The following is a 14,154-nucleotide window of genomic DNA, read 5'->3' as shown; positions in this document are numbered from 1 at the left end:
CAGGGATCACACAGAACTTGATTAGTTTATATCTCCTCCAAAATTAGTTGAATATAATTAAAATATACGTTGAAATTAATTTTTGCAATTAATTCTAACTTTAAATATTGTACAAATTCACAAAGTATGGAATTAATTTTAAGCGTATAAACAGATATTAAATGGCAGGAAATAGCGAACTTAGACCACTCACTTCTTTCCTGTTTCAATGAGGTAATAAATAGTAGATAGGTGGACATAATAATTTCGCCCAAACAAGGCCGTCAATATGTGAAAGACAACTTATGTTTTTAGTTATTCATTTGGTTCCAGCAATACCGTGATTTTCTAACAAGTATAAGAAAAAAGGTATATTTTCGTTTTCTTTTGTGAATAAAGTATAGTTTAACTATAATAGTTATCAACCGTTGCCGCCATGCCGTAATGGTCTTTTCTTTTCCTCCTAAAAGATGGATTAAATTTTGTGGGTCACAAAACAAAGTACAAATCGAGGGCATTGCGGTGCGGTAAAGCAACCAAAAAACACGGACCAAAGATGACGCATGACTAGTTTAAAGCTGAAATTGATGGCTAAAGCGACATCCGCTGCCTTCTAACAAAACTTGCACTCTCTTAACTACTAGTCGTAACCTGCTTTATTTTCTGTAGGGACTACACAGATTTTTGTGTAGATTTTGTGCAACGAGGAAACACCTAAACACATAATTCACAGTTAATTTCAAGTTTGTAAGCCTAAGAACACCCCACCCTAAAAAAATAAGGAAACTAACACTTAGAAACATTGATGTTACAAAGAGGAAAGCGAAAGAAGAAAACAAAATCCATAAATTACACAGGTCTGTACATCTCTTCTTCGCTTTGAACCAAAAATCAAGCAGCACCCATGGGAACAGGAAGTAGAGGACGATAAAGGCACCACAAAAGAGTAAAGATGCAAACACAGATTTACAACAACCAAAGGAACTCAGCACTGGTAGACAGAATAGCTCTTGCTTTTCCAGAAAAAGCTAAAAGTTCTCCCAGACTTTCTTCTTGAAATTGACTTGCATAGCGGTTTCATTTCAGCTGGAGGCATAGACAAATCAGCAGTTTCAGGTGGGCACTGATGTGTCTTAACTGGTGAATGGTCCCGCCGCTGCTCTCGGAACAGCATCAACAGTTTCTGAGCTTTTTCTCTGCCTCTTGGGGTCCCATTCACTGATATTGAAACCAATGCTGGTATAACCCCTTCTTGCAAGACCATGTCACAACACTCCTCACTTCTATTGCACAAAATTAGGAGACAAGTGACTGCTTGCTCCTGTTCCAAGAGCTCATCAGTGTCCAGTATAGAAGCCAGTGCACTAATGAGTCCAGGAGTTGATACAATTTCCTCCCTTCCAACATCAGAAGCAGCTAAATTTATCAAAACAGCTATGCATCTCTCTGTCCACAAGCAATCAGTGTCGCCTTCAAGAAGGAACTGTAAGCCACTAATGATGCCAGATGAAAGGAGGTGTTGAATATTGGAGGCCATAGTAGAAAGATTATAGAGAGAATGGAGAGCATCTTGCTTGCATTGAACATCAGAGTCCGATTGGAGAAGCTGGATTAGGAACTGGATAGCCTGACTCATGCCAATCATTGGCTTGGCTTCTTCAAGGCAAGAGAGATTCAAATAAAGAGCGGTAATACAACCATAAGAACTAGTTTTTGAAATCATCTCTTCCAACAATGATAATACTCCAGCTGATAACATAATTTCCTTATTTCTGTTGAAAAATAAGGATCAACTTCAAGTTAATAGAGTGCAGTGAGCCAATAAAGAATCAGTCTAATCACTGAAGAAGTTATGTATGTTATCGAGTTGTGGAAATGAATTCAATCTGGGCAGTGATCAATTTTTCACATCTATTCGCACTATGCAAATCATAGTATTCAGTTTTGATCATCAATGATGAATCTCAAATACAAATAGCTGTTTTTGATTTTGTAATATGAAAAGCAGTTTTAATTGATGACTACAAACTCGAAATATAAAGCAGACCTGTTATTATTCACAGCCAGGTTGAAGAGAGCCATTGTTCCACTTTCCACAGCCATCAAACTACCTTCATGCACAGCTGATTGCAAGAAGTGCAGAAGTGCTTCGACAAACCCATTAGCCCCCAACAAAATCCGGGCTTCCTCGTCATCCCTCAGCAGCAACCTTAAATGTTCTACCACTTCACATTGCTTACTCCAATTATTCCCCTCAGTCAAAACTTTCAGAAAGCTAAAACACTGCTCTATGTCTTCCTCTTGTGCAGACACAATTTCAGTTCCCTTTTCCACAGATTCCTCTGAGATACCACTCTCTTCCAAAGGAACCGCTTCAACACCCTTCAACTTGCAAGAGCTGACACTATTTACAGCTTTTGAACTTGAAGATTCAGACTCTGATAATAACTGCCAGTAATTAAGGTCAAGAGATTCAGGAGGACCTTCAGGAATAGGAACTCCATTTTGTTCACACCAACTAGTAACAAGGCCCTTAACACAGTAATTAGGAGTTAAACAAAGATGTGAAAGTTCCTGCTGCGTCTTTGGGCAGTTGTTGTGCCCATCACTGAACCATTTCTCTATGCAAACTCTTTCATATGTTTGCCCAGAAGCAATGATAACAGGATCATACATAAGTTGCAGAGATATAGGACACCTTAACTCTTCAGGTGGAAGTGGCATCTGCCCTGATTTCCTACCACTATTTGGTTTAAAATTAAAGCAACTGAATTTTGAAAGCTGCCTGTCAAAGGCTTGACAATGACTACCAGGAACACTGTCCTCAATAGATCCCTGAACAGTGGGAGAACAAGGAGCAGAACCCTGAGAATCATTGTCATCTGAGAACTCACTTCTAAATAATTTGGAGTATTTCCTCATAAGATGCAAGAGATATGCAATAATTGATTCCTTCCTCTTGTCTTCCTCTGATCGAGCCCTTTCTAGGAGTTTCTTGAGAGCTCTTCTTTCGGCAAGAGCTGCTCTTGAAGATGTAATTCCGAGTCTAGCAGCAGCCTGGTGGAAACATTCAAGCTCATTGCTGTCACTAGAATCATTAAACTTTCTCCCCTGTTGGAGCAATGCAATCAAATCATTGCCAACTTGCTTTTCTGATGGGTCAAGTGCAAATTCTATTGTCACAAACTCGTGCACAATCTCCTGAACCTGAACAGGTAATTAATCAGCCAAACCTCAGATCAGCCTAAACATTGACAATATAACAAGAAAGAGTATAATTTGCAAAAAAAGATATACAAAGGCCAGTGCTACAGAAAGCAAAACTCATATGAAAACAAGGTGTATTCAATTATTTTGGAATAACAAAATCAAACATAAAAAATAGGGGGTTACTCTCATTCATGTGATCACAACAGAAATCAGTAAGCATAAGAGGCTCCACATAATAATAATGGAATCACGAACCTAAACTAACTAACCCTAACCTGCAAAAAAAGTACACAGTATCAGCCCTATTACCTGACACCCAATAGATAGAGGAACAATTTCTTCCACTCGTCTAAGACTATCTTCAAGAGCAGATTTAGCCTTCTCAAATTTTAGGAGGACGGAATCAGCAGTTATAGCCTGCATCATAATTGATGCAATTCGTAAGATATTTTACAAAAGTGCGTTTCAAATAATTTCACACTCCATCATCAGGAGATAAGTGCTTCATGAGATAAGGTAAAATAAAAACTATCTACCCAGAAACATAATCAGCAAATAAAACTAAGAAATAAGTCGTACCAAGTAAAGTTTACTACACTCTGCGCAGTGCTGAAGAACATTCTTGACTTTCTCCAAGGCTACATGCAATGAACATAATGCCTGAATACCAGATTTACTCCTAGGCCTGGCAGCTTCTAAAGAAGGAAATACAGACAGTACTTTGCAATATATTATAGAAAGAGTCTTGCACATTTGTCCATGTAACTGCATAAGAAACCAGATAGATAACGGTCAGACTGCAATACAGAAAATAAAATAAAAACTGCAACACATCGGAAATATAGCTAGAGCAAGGAAAGAAGTATTTAAACAGTCCGCCACTGTTTTCTTTCCATTTGTGTAGAAATGAAAAAAAAAATTCATATACAATAACCAGGTACAAAAAATATTCATGCCTTTGAAGGTAGATTCAACTGTTTTGCTTAATTCAATACATAAAAATAACTTGGAAAATAACAATAGAAAAACGGGCTTCGGTTTCCTACCTAATTTAATAAGAGAGCATAAAGAAACTAATACAAAATAGTTTTGAGTATTTAATTACACCTCGGCACAGAGACTGTATACACTGTAAAAGCAATTGTCAATTTACTACACAAAGAGCATTAAAATTCCCAAATAGAATTTGAAATAATCAAAGATGGAATAATACCTTAGCATCGGTTGCAGCCACTAGATTTTCTTCAACCTCAGCAACATTCATCGTTCACAGTATTGTCCGCCTTAGCTTAGGTACCAAATTATCTCTCAACTATTTTAGCTGCAAAACCAAAAAGGATTAGGCAAAAAAGAAAATTAATCAAACAAAAACAGATGCTAATAATCAAAGTTCAGAAAACTTTGAACGAATCAGGAAGCAGCAAACAACAAATTCCATCTCGCTAACTTCAAAGTATAAAATAGAAAATATCATGATATTTCAGGCATGATTATTCCACTTTATGCAGCGATAAAAAAACAAACCACGGCTACCAAGCCAGCAAACCAAGAAAAACAAGCCAAGTAGACATAGCCTTGCGCTTGCCATATCCTTGATTTTCCCAAAATAAAATAAAAAATTCGCAACACTTCTCTCCTAAACTGATAACACACCACGAGAATAAATAACAGATTGCACACGTCGCTAAATTTTCAAAACAGCCTTCGAAACAACACAAGCATCACCGAATTCGCATACTGGTAATAACCCACAGAAGCGGAACAGTGATTCAAACTATAAAGTAGTTTCACCAACTCAGAACATTCACCAAAACAGATTACTAAAAGTAAAGCAAAATCTGCAGATAAGGAATAAGTCTAGGGTTTTGGAACCAACCCGAAACATACCGAGCTGAAACACAACAAGTAAAAATCACAAGGAGGCTTCACTAAAAAAGAGGAAGAAAGGATTTGAAAATTTTGGAATTAGGGTATTAGGGTGGAATGAGAGGGTGAATGTGGGACAGCACTGAGAAAGAGAACTCCCCTTTGGTTGTGAGTGTAGTGGGAATTAAAACTGAACTGTCTATTTTCTATTTTTGTTTTTTTATTTTTAGATTTGAAGATGAACAAATGAACAATTATTGTTAATTAATTCGTTTCTAGAGATTAGTTTTGGTTTGTTCATGCGTTGTTTTGAAATGAGTTTTGTTTTGTTTTGAAAGGGGGAAGTTAGATTTTGCGCCGCTTTTATCTCCCGGTTCAGCACCCGGCCCACAGTTGCCGACAGACCTCGTCGTTTTGTCGCGTAGCGGAATTGTCACAACTTTTTGCAATTACCATTTTACCACAGCCCCCGTTTTTCTTCTGTTATTTTCTTAAGTTTGAATAATCAACGGATTCGTTTTAACTTGTATGTTCAAATTCAAATATATTGTTGACATGATTACTTCTAACATCTAGTTTTATAAGAATGCTTTTGGTTTGATTGGATCAGTCTCTTGCAGGATTATTTTAATATTATTTTTCTTTTTGATCAACAGCTTAATTAAAACCTTTGTTATTTAAATTATTATCATATAAATATATCTGTGTACAATTTAAGTTTTCTCATTAATAAACTTCTGTTTATGAAAAAAAAATAGTTTCTATAACAATACAGAAATAATATTAAATCGCTTTCAAGCAAGTTACAAATTGCTTTCATTAATTATCAAGAAAAAACTTATAATTCAATCAACGGATAGATTACATATTATAATTTTCTAAAAAATTATATACAAATACTTGTGTAATAGTTGGTGAACACTTCAGTTTAAAATCTTATGAAGTCTTTAACCCACTTATATATATATATACATATATCAAAGGTTAATTTAGTATTAACTTTATATTTTTATTTTAACATAAAAAAATAGTAAAGAAAAAAAAAAATGTTATCTGCTCGTTACCTTCTTTATCAAATTATTTTAAGGATAACTTTTTATTTATGAGTCTAGTTATATTTTATAATTTGTTGCGAAATCAAACTCTTAGCTTATATTATGTGAAGATTTCAATAAAAACTCCAAACATTTCAAGTTTTTAAGTAGTATTTGTCTTTTTAAGAGTAATTATCTTCTCTTAGTTTGGATATGTAAAAGATATTTTGATGGTCAAATCAGCTAATTGAGGAGAAGGTCATTAGTGGTATAATAATGAATGTAATTAATGTACTTAATAGAATGTGTTATTTATAATCCCTTACGTGGATGGACTTGAGTCATATGGTTTAATTATCCAGTAGTCTTGGATTTATTATGTCCTCCTTGACTTAATTAAGAATTATCCCTATGGTTTAGTTTACATGATTTCATCCTTGTCGAATAGGTGTGGGTCAAATACATGTCGACTTAACAAACCGACATGCATTTGGTCAGGAACATATCTTATACTATCATGTCCAAGCAAATCCTATACTATCATATTCGAGCAGATCCTATATTATCATGTCGGATGGATACTTGAACATATATAATATATATTAAATTTTAGATGACATCTAAATGACAATTATTCTTAAAATACCTCTACTTACATAGAACAGTAAGTTCATAGTTATTGTTTTAAACGCTAAATTGATAGAAATGGAGATAACAAGTTTGAAGGGGTAAAAGATATTTTTTAGATGTATTTCTTGGTAGGACGACCACATTTTGGTTACCAAGATACATTTGATTATGTTGAGATTTTTTCAAGCCAAGTTCACAAACTTCACAAAAGAGACAATCTTTTAAATCAATTTCTAGTATATATCTTGAGAGTGTTGCATGATAAGTTCATTTATAGAGAAACAAGCTAAAATAATATTAATCTTATGGCTTTAAGATAATGTAAAGATAAAATATTTATATAATTGATTTTAAGATAATCTAAAGATAAAATATTTAAATAATTGATTTTAAGATAATATAAAGATAAAATATCATAACTAACTAAAGAAATTGTATATGTGTGAAATAATATCATCAATTGTCCATAATAGTGCATTTTTCATCCTTGATTTTGTTGCTCTCAGGTTATAACATTATCCCTCGCACCAAAAAGGACCTTGTCTTCTTGGTTGCCTTGGTATAGAGGTTGACTAAAATATCCCATGTCTTTCAATTAGCCTCTTTGTGTGGCTTGTCAGTCCACTTGATCAAAACTTGATATGGATTTCCATCTAGAGTTGAGGTTAGAAATGATGGCATGTGGTGTAGGTAACTATTGTATTGGCAATTCATTGATCATAAAAGGAGGAATTGTACCTACTGGTTTGAAATTTTCCCACAAAGGAATGTGATGCAAAATATATCGAGAAGGTGACAAACTCTTAGGCTCGTGGAAAACCATAACATATTCGATCAACAAGTCTAGGATCACTAGCGACAAGGTAGAAGTTGGTGGATTCATCAGACATATTTACAGTGTACACAAGGAGGAGATATCATCGTCATTGAGCATATGGTTAACGTGTCAATTCTTTATTGGATTAGGGCTTAACAAATGCTCAACTTGTAAAATAATAGGAAACCTTGATTTCAGTTAGTACTTGTCCCAAACTTTATAACCATGATAGACCAAAAACCATATCAACACCAGAAATCTCTAGGTGATGGAGATCAACTAAAAAAGAAATGTCTTGCACTAATATCGAAACATCACAGTTGCAGGAGTTACACCATATAAAGTCGCCACTACCCACAAAAACTTTGAAGGGTTCAATATATGTTCCTAAAACCTTTAACTGAAAGCACCAATGTTGAACTTCTTTCGAATTAAGCACACAAAGTGCACAAGAGACAATCTCTTAAATTAATTTTCAATGTATATCTTGAGAGTTGCATAATAAGTTTATTTACAAAGATACAAACTAACAAAATATTAACATCGTGATTTTACAAAATATATTTAAATAATTCATTATTGTAAGATAATCTAAAAATAAAATATCATAGCTAACAGAAAAATTATATTATTTATTAAATAATATAATCAATTGTTCATGACACATTTTTGTTGCTTTATTTTCGGATGTCATGAGATTACATAGATTTTCTTGACCAAAATTATTAAGAGCATGCTTAAGTTAGATTCACGATTAAATTATTTTACTTTTTTTTCGTTTACGTCTATCTCAAACATGGTGCAATCAAGTTTGCTTTCAAATGGAATTTTGACCGAAAAGCACTTTCTTCCCTTTAGAATAAGTACAATTTGCCTAAAGACTAAAACATACGGTCAATTTTCAAATTCAACTAGACCACGACGTGGTTTTATATATATATATATATATATATATATATATATATATATATATATATAAATAAAAGCTTACTAACATATGAAAGTTCTTTTTTAGTTAGTACATTTTAACAAAGTATATCAAGTTGTAGTAGACAAAAAATATTCTTATTCATAAAAAAACACATACTTTAAAGATATAGGTATTTTAATAATTTTTATTTTTAATTTAAATATAAAAAAATGAAAAAAAAAATCAGAAATAGTCATGTAATCCTAATCCACCTTCTTCACTTGTATAATTTGTTTCTCTCTCATCTACATCCTCTCTGTCTTACCTATACAGTAACCAGAGAAAATTAGGCAGAGTGCACAAAGACGAGAGGGAGCAAGTTCAGCAAATAATATGTCTGATAAAATTTGTATGCAGTTGTTCCTTGATATCCAGGTTGGTGGCATGATACTTGTTATATATTATCTTTACCAGTGTGATCTTCTCATTCTTATATATACAACTCATAACTCTCATGGCTTGTTAATGAGTTTTTTAGTGTCCAGCTAATTCTTGACTGATTTCATTTAGTAACTTTTGAGTGTCTTCACTAGTAAAAAAACAACATTTAACATCGCACAATAGGCTTCAGTTTAGGAGAAACCAAAGCCTATCAGAACGCGGTGGCATTTTTGTAGTTTAGGTGAGCTTATATGCCTCAGTTCAAGGGGAACCGAAGCATATAAGCCGTTTTACCTCGGTTAAAGTTCAAACCGGTGCCTAATACTCTGCCAAAGTTTCACCTGCCCCTCTGTAAACTAACTTTGAGCATGTCACCTGACCTACTGCTTCAGTTCTCTCCAAAATCGAGGCAATGTGTTGTCCAGAACTGACAGATCTGATCAGAGACAATTCCTATTCTCTTTGTTCAACCCCTACGGCATCGGTTCATTCAGAACCGGTGTGGAAAATTTCGGTTTATGCCTCGGTTGGCGCCAAACCGAGGCGTATAAGTTGAACAAAATTGCAAAAATGCCATTTCGGAATTTTTTTTATTTCTTCTGAGGCGCATAGGCATCGGTTGATGCTTTAACCGAAGCGTATATGGGTTTATTGCTTCGGTTAATGGTAGAGCCGAGGTAGTATCGCTCTAGATAACCTCCCTAAAATATAAAAAAATTTACCCTACTGCTCATTTTCTTCTTCGTCACGTTGTTGGGTCTTCTTCCTAACGCTTACGGTTCTCACACTCCATTTGCTTCTTTGCTTCATTTTCTTCATTGCTCCATTTCTTTCTCTTATTGCACCGCCCTCCATTGCCTCTGCCTCGATTGCTCTCGCGTTGGTGCTCCGTTTACTCCATTGGTCTCGCCGCTGCACTGGCCTGCCCGCAGCACCGCCCCTGCTGAATTGCCCTCGATGCACCGTCGTCACTACTCCGCCCCCGCTGCACGACGCACTATTGCACGGCGTCCCGCTGAACTGCCCCCGCTGCACACCGCTGGCGGCTTCCTCCACGGCCTTCATCTTTCTCGTGGGTCTTCTTCTTCCAGGTAAGTTTTTGTATTATATAATTTGTATTAATTGGTTTATATAATTTTTAGGTTTATATAATTATGAATTAGGTTTATATAAGTTTGAATTGTTAGGTTGAGTTGGTTTGTATAATTTTTAGGTTTATATAATTTTGAATTAGTTTTATATAATTTTGAATTATGTTTATATAATTTTGAATTTGGTTTTATATAATTTTGAATTGTTAGGATTGAATTGGCTGATGATGTAAATTGATGTATAATTTTGAATTAGAGTATAGAAATTAGGAATATAGAAATTAAGGAATATAATTTTGAATTGTTTGGATTAAATTGGTTTATTTGGTGATGAAATAAACTTTAAGGTTAGAAATTATGAAACTAACAAATGTGTTGTTTGTTTTTGTCTAGATATTGTATTGTTGTGGTGAGTTTTTATACACGGAAATTCTCGATAGTTGACCGACTTTCACGCTCCCAGGTTTCTATCCTTAACATGGGCTTATGGCAGCGGTTCAGGCTAGAACGGATGTCAAAGCCTTTTTTTTTTTTAAACTCACGTGCACTCTAAACTACCAACCCAAGCCAAAAATACATTATTGGGCTACTGGCCCAAAAGGTTCACTCCAAGTATGCCAAAACAGAGCTGTCAACGCCGGCCACCTTGACACCCATGGCCACCACCATCAGTGCCTCCCTCGCCACCACTCGCGCAACCAAAGAACAACCCCAAATCAAATAACGAACAGGAAACCCCAAATTAAGAGACAAAACCCATATCCCAGCCATCAATCTTAACCAAAATTACAAGATTAAAACACCATAACAGGAAAGACCCTAAATTCAATTTGAATGAAACCCTACATCTCAAATCGCAGAAGAAATCTGATCATCAGTTCATCATAATAGAAACCCCCAAAATTGAAGAACAACCTAAACCCTAAATCGTAGAATCAGCACCACCAAAATCAGTGTCGTTTTTTACGCTTTCGTCACCAGATACTCAGCCCTTCAACCTCGTCATCATCGTCGGAGGTCACTCGTGACACGTCGCCATCGTCTTCTCTCGCATCCGCGACGCTGTTGGCACCTAGGCTCGGTCAGAACCGAACCTGCATTTGCTTCGAAGGAGGCACCTTTTCTTAGTCTAAACCCATTTAGAAAAAATTTCGAAATAAAAAAAAACCTATGAAAGGATATGCCCTCGGTTCCCTACCTAACTGAGGCCTATTCTATTAAAAAAAAATTAAAATTGATCTGAAATGACAATTTTGAAATTTTTTTCAACTTTATTGCCTCGGTTCCCCTAGAACCGAGGCCAAATCCCTAACGGTCTGATTGCATCCTTTTTTACAACAGACTGCAAATATGGAATGACAGAGTCTTGCAGGGATTTTTGGCCTCGGTTTTGCAGACAACCGAGGCCATATACCCTATATGGCATCGGTTTTAAAACAACCGAAGCTTATACTGTCAAGAAAATTTCAAAAATGTCACTACACCATTTTATGATTCGATTTTTGGTGATCCGAGACATAACGGGCGTGGTAATATCTCTTTTTTGTACTAGTGTTATTTCACTTTAAAGTCTATCTAAAAGAATGGTTATGAACCGCAGATGCATACCATACATCGAAACAACTAATATTCACTCAAACATCCAGGAACCATGTGCACGTTTAGGAATTTTTAGTAATAGATTAAACTAGAAACTTTAGGGCACTCAAATTAATTCTATCACCAAAGACTTGTTCAATTCAAACACATAATGACATACTTTTAACACAACAACAAAAACATGTTTGATTGAAGCAATTTACATCACACGTATTCAACACTGCAACACACAGTTTCACCAAAGAAAAATCAAACCTTCAAAAAGCTAGAGCATTCAGAAAACTCACCAAACAGCTAGCAAAGTTAAGCGTCTAACATGGTAATCACCGCAAAACAAAAAAATATACCAAGGAGTTTAGAAATTCCAAACCAGAAAAGGAAGCATCACGTATACACAACTGTTGTTTCTACCTCTCTTTCACACTCAAGAGAAACATTAACACATAATTTCACAAACAAACATCACCAGGCTTAGGAGCACATGCAAACAACCATATCATGCATTCAACATTGTGAGCAGAGATAATTTCAATCCTTAATTAAGAGTGCAAAGGAACCTCAAAGGGGGAAGTTGAATCTGCTGGAAACGCTAAGAGTGCAAAGTAACCCCAAGAATCAGTGTAATCTTTTGTACTCTTTTTAATTGAATTCAACACACATTTTTTCTTCTTTTTTTTTTCTCTAATTCCAATTTTAGTTTTTCCATTGTTTTTCGCTGATTAGAAATTCAATTTACTGCTTTCTTTAATCTTTAAAGAAATTTCTTGCACAATTTACATCTTTTGCACCTTATTTGTATTTTCTTAAAATTTTATGTTCATGCCATGTCTTTTCTTTTAGTTCAGATTCAAATTACTTGATTTAATTGGACCCGTATATTCTATTTTTTGTCCAAGAACCAAAACACCTCAAAGTGGGCCTTATTTTTTTCCAAAAGGTCTTTTTGAGGCAAATTTTGATTTAATGAACCAACTAAGCCATGAATCTTAATTCTAGATTTTTGGTTTCCTTAAATATGTTCGTGTAGTTTAATTTCATAGATTTGTTGTTGTTAGTTGTGTTCTTATTTCATTTTCCTGCGATACTTTCTTATATTGTGTTGTGATATGTAGTGTAGTGGTATAACAATGATAGTTTCAAAAAATTTTGCATTCTTACTCAGTTAGTTTTATTGCATTTGCATCTGCATCCCTAATTTTCTATTTTCTTGCACTACATTCATTTTAGTTTCCAGTTTTAGGCAGAGCCCGTTTGCACCCATTTAGGGATTTTTGGTTTAAAACTTTTCAGCATTAACTAGTAGTTCTAGGATAAATTCATCTTGCATTTGCATCTTAACTGGAACATTTCTCTTCATTAAAGATAGTTTCACATATCAGATCCTACCCTGATTTTAGGTGCATTCATTGATTTGTGTTTAGTCTCCAATTTTGGCTTGCATATTCCATTCAACTACATCAATTGTCATTGTTCACTTTGAGACACTATTGTACATCATTAATAAAATCTAATTTTGCATCTTAATCAAAATTGTTTTTGCTATCTTAGGATTAGTTTGTGACTTTGAATTATAAGTGCACATATGGTCTGGATTGAGTGTATTTGCATCGTATAATAGTATTGTACTGCATTATAGACTTTCACAAACCTTTTGAATTGCACTTTAAACCCATTCACATTAAATATGCACTCATAGCATTTTCACCCATTTTCCTGTTTCATGCATGATGCTTGATACCCATTTTCGGGTTTTAGGTTTTATTCATTCATTAGAACAAGTAGAAGCATATAGGATTATTTAGATAGTTGCATTCATTCCATATTTTTAAATTACCCCACTGCATTATGTTCATTTAACAAGGATTAACTATACAATTTAAACTTAATAAGAACCATTTCCAGGGATTTGATACCATGATTGCCCTATACTACATTAGGGTGAAGGCTTTAAATAGTGATGGTATGATGAGTTAATTTTTATGAACTCATTAACCCTTAAGCTTAGTTTTCTTAAATCATAATTGTGTTCAATATGATATCTTGTACAACTCAAGATAGAAAGAGTTTGTAAATCGTCTATGCAAGGTGCAAAATGATTTGTCTAAAGTTCCATATGACCAAGTAAATTTGGACATCCTAGTGCTACAAAAAGATAAAATACTCTTGAGAGAGATAAAGATAAAAGATAAAACAAGAAGTGGATTTATCGACACACAACACAACCAGGTGGAACCCAACACCTTAACCAGCTTAAGTAATTGAGACTCAACCCTAATGCGCACAGCGAGTCTGGATTAGTACCTAACAAAGTTTGAAATTTTGGTCTTGGTTTTTTCACTTTTAGTAACTATTTTTTGTTATCATTCTGAGCATATTTTGAGGGATGTTTTGATAAAAGATAAAATATTGTTATTCATTATATTAATAACAAATATAAACAAAATTAAAGTAATTGAATCTCTGAGGTAAATCTATAGCAAATATCTACAACAGCAGAACTCAGATTGACAACTAAAATCATTGGATTTTCAACATAATCAGAACTACAGTTTAGGCCTATTCAAAACATTTTACAAA

General features: G+C 34.5%; 1 protein-coding gene across 2 annotated transcripts; it reads right to left on the bottom strand.

The window, feature by feature from the left end:
• Positions 1 to 617: 617 nt before the first annotated feature.
• LOC108320569 (U-box domain-containing protein 6) lies at positions 618 to 5,329 on the bottom strand. 2 transcript variants are annotated; one of them, XM_017552027.2, is made up of 6 exons: positions 5,077 to 5,329; positions 4,403 to 4,510; positions 3,769 to 3,954; positions 3,499 to 3,606; positions 2,027 to 3,186; positions 618 to 1,751 (listed from the first exon to the last, which is right to left on the bottom strand). In XM_017552027.2, exons 2-6 carry the CDS (start codon positions 4,451 to 4,453, stop codon positions 965 to 967), a joined length of 2,292 nt encoding a protein of 763 aa, XP_017407516.1. In that variant the 5' UTR covers positions 4,454 to 4,510; positions 5,077 to 5,329; the 3' UTR covers positions 618 to 964. The 2 variants fall into 2 exon arrangements, with proteins under 2 accessions (XP_017407516.1, XP_017407509.1); XM_017552020.2 differs by having other exon boundaries at positions 5,066 to 5,328.
• Positions 5,330 to 14,154: the final 8,825 nt, after the last annotated feature.

Source organism: Vigna angularis, chromosome 1, assembly GCF_016808095.1.
Source record: "Vigna angularis cultivar LongXiaoDou No.4 chromosome 1, ASM1680809v1, whole genome shotgun sequence".
NCBI lineage: Eukaryota > Viridiplantae > Streptophyta > Magnoliopsida > Fabales > Fabaceae > Vigna > Vigna angularis.
The sequence above is the reverse complement of the archived record's forward strand: the minus strand, read 5'-3'. Positions and strand labels throughout refer to the sequence as shown.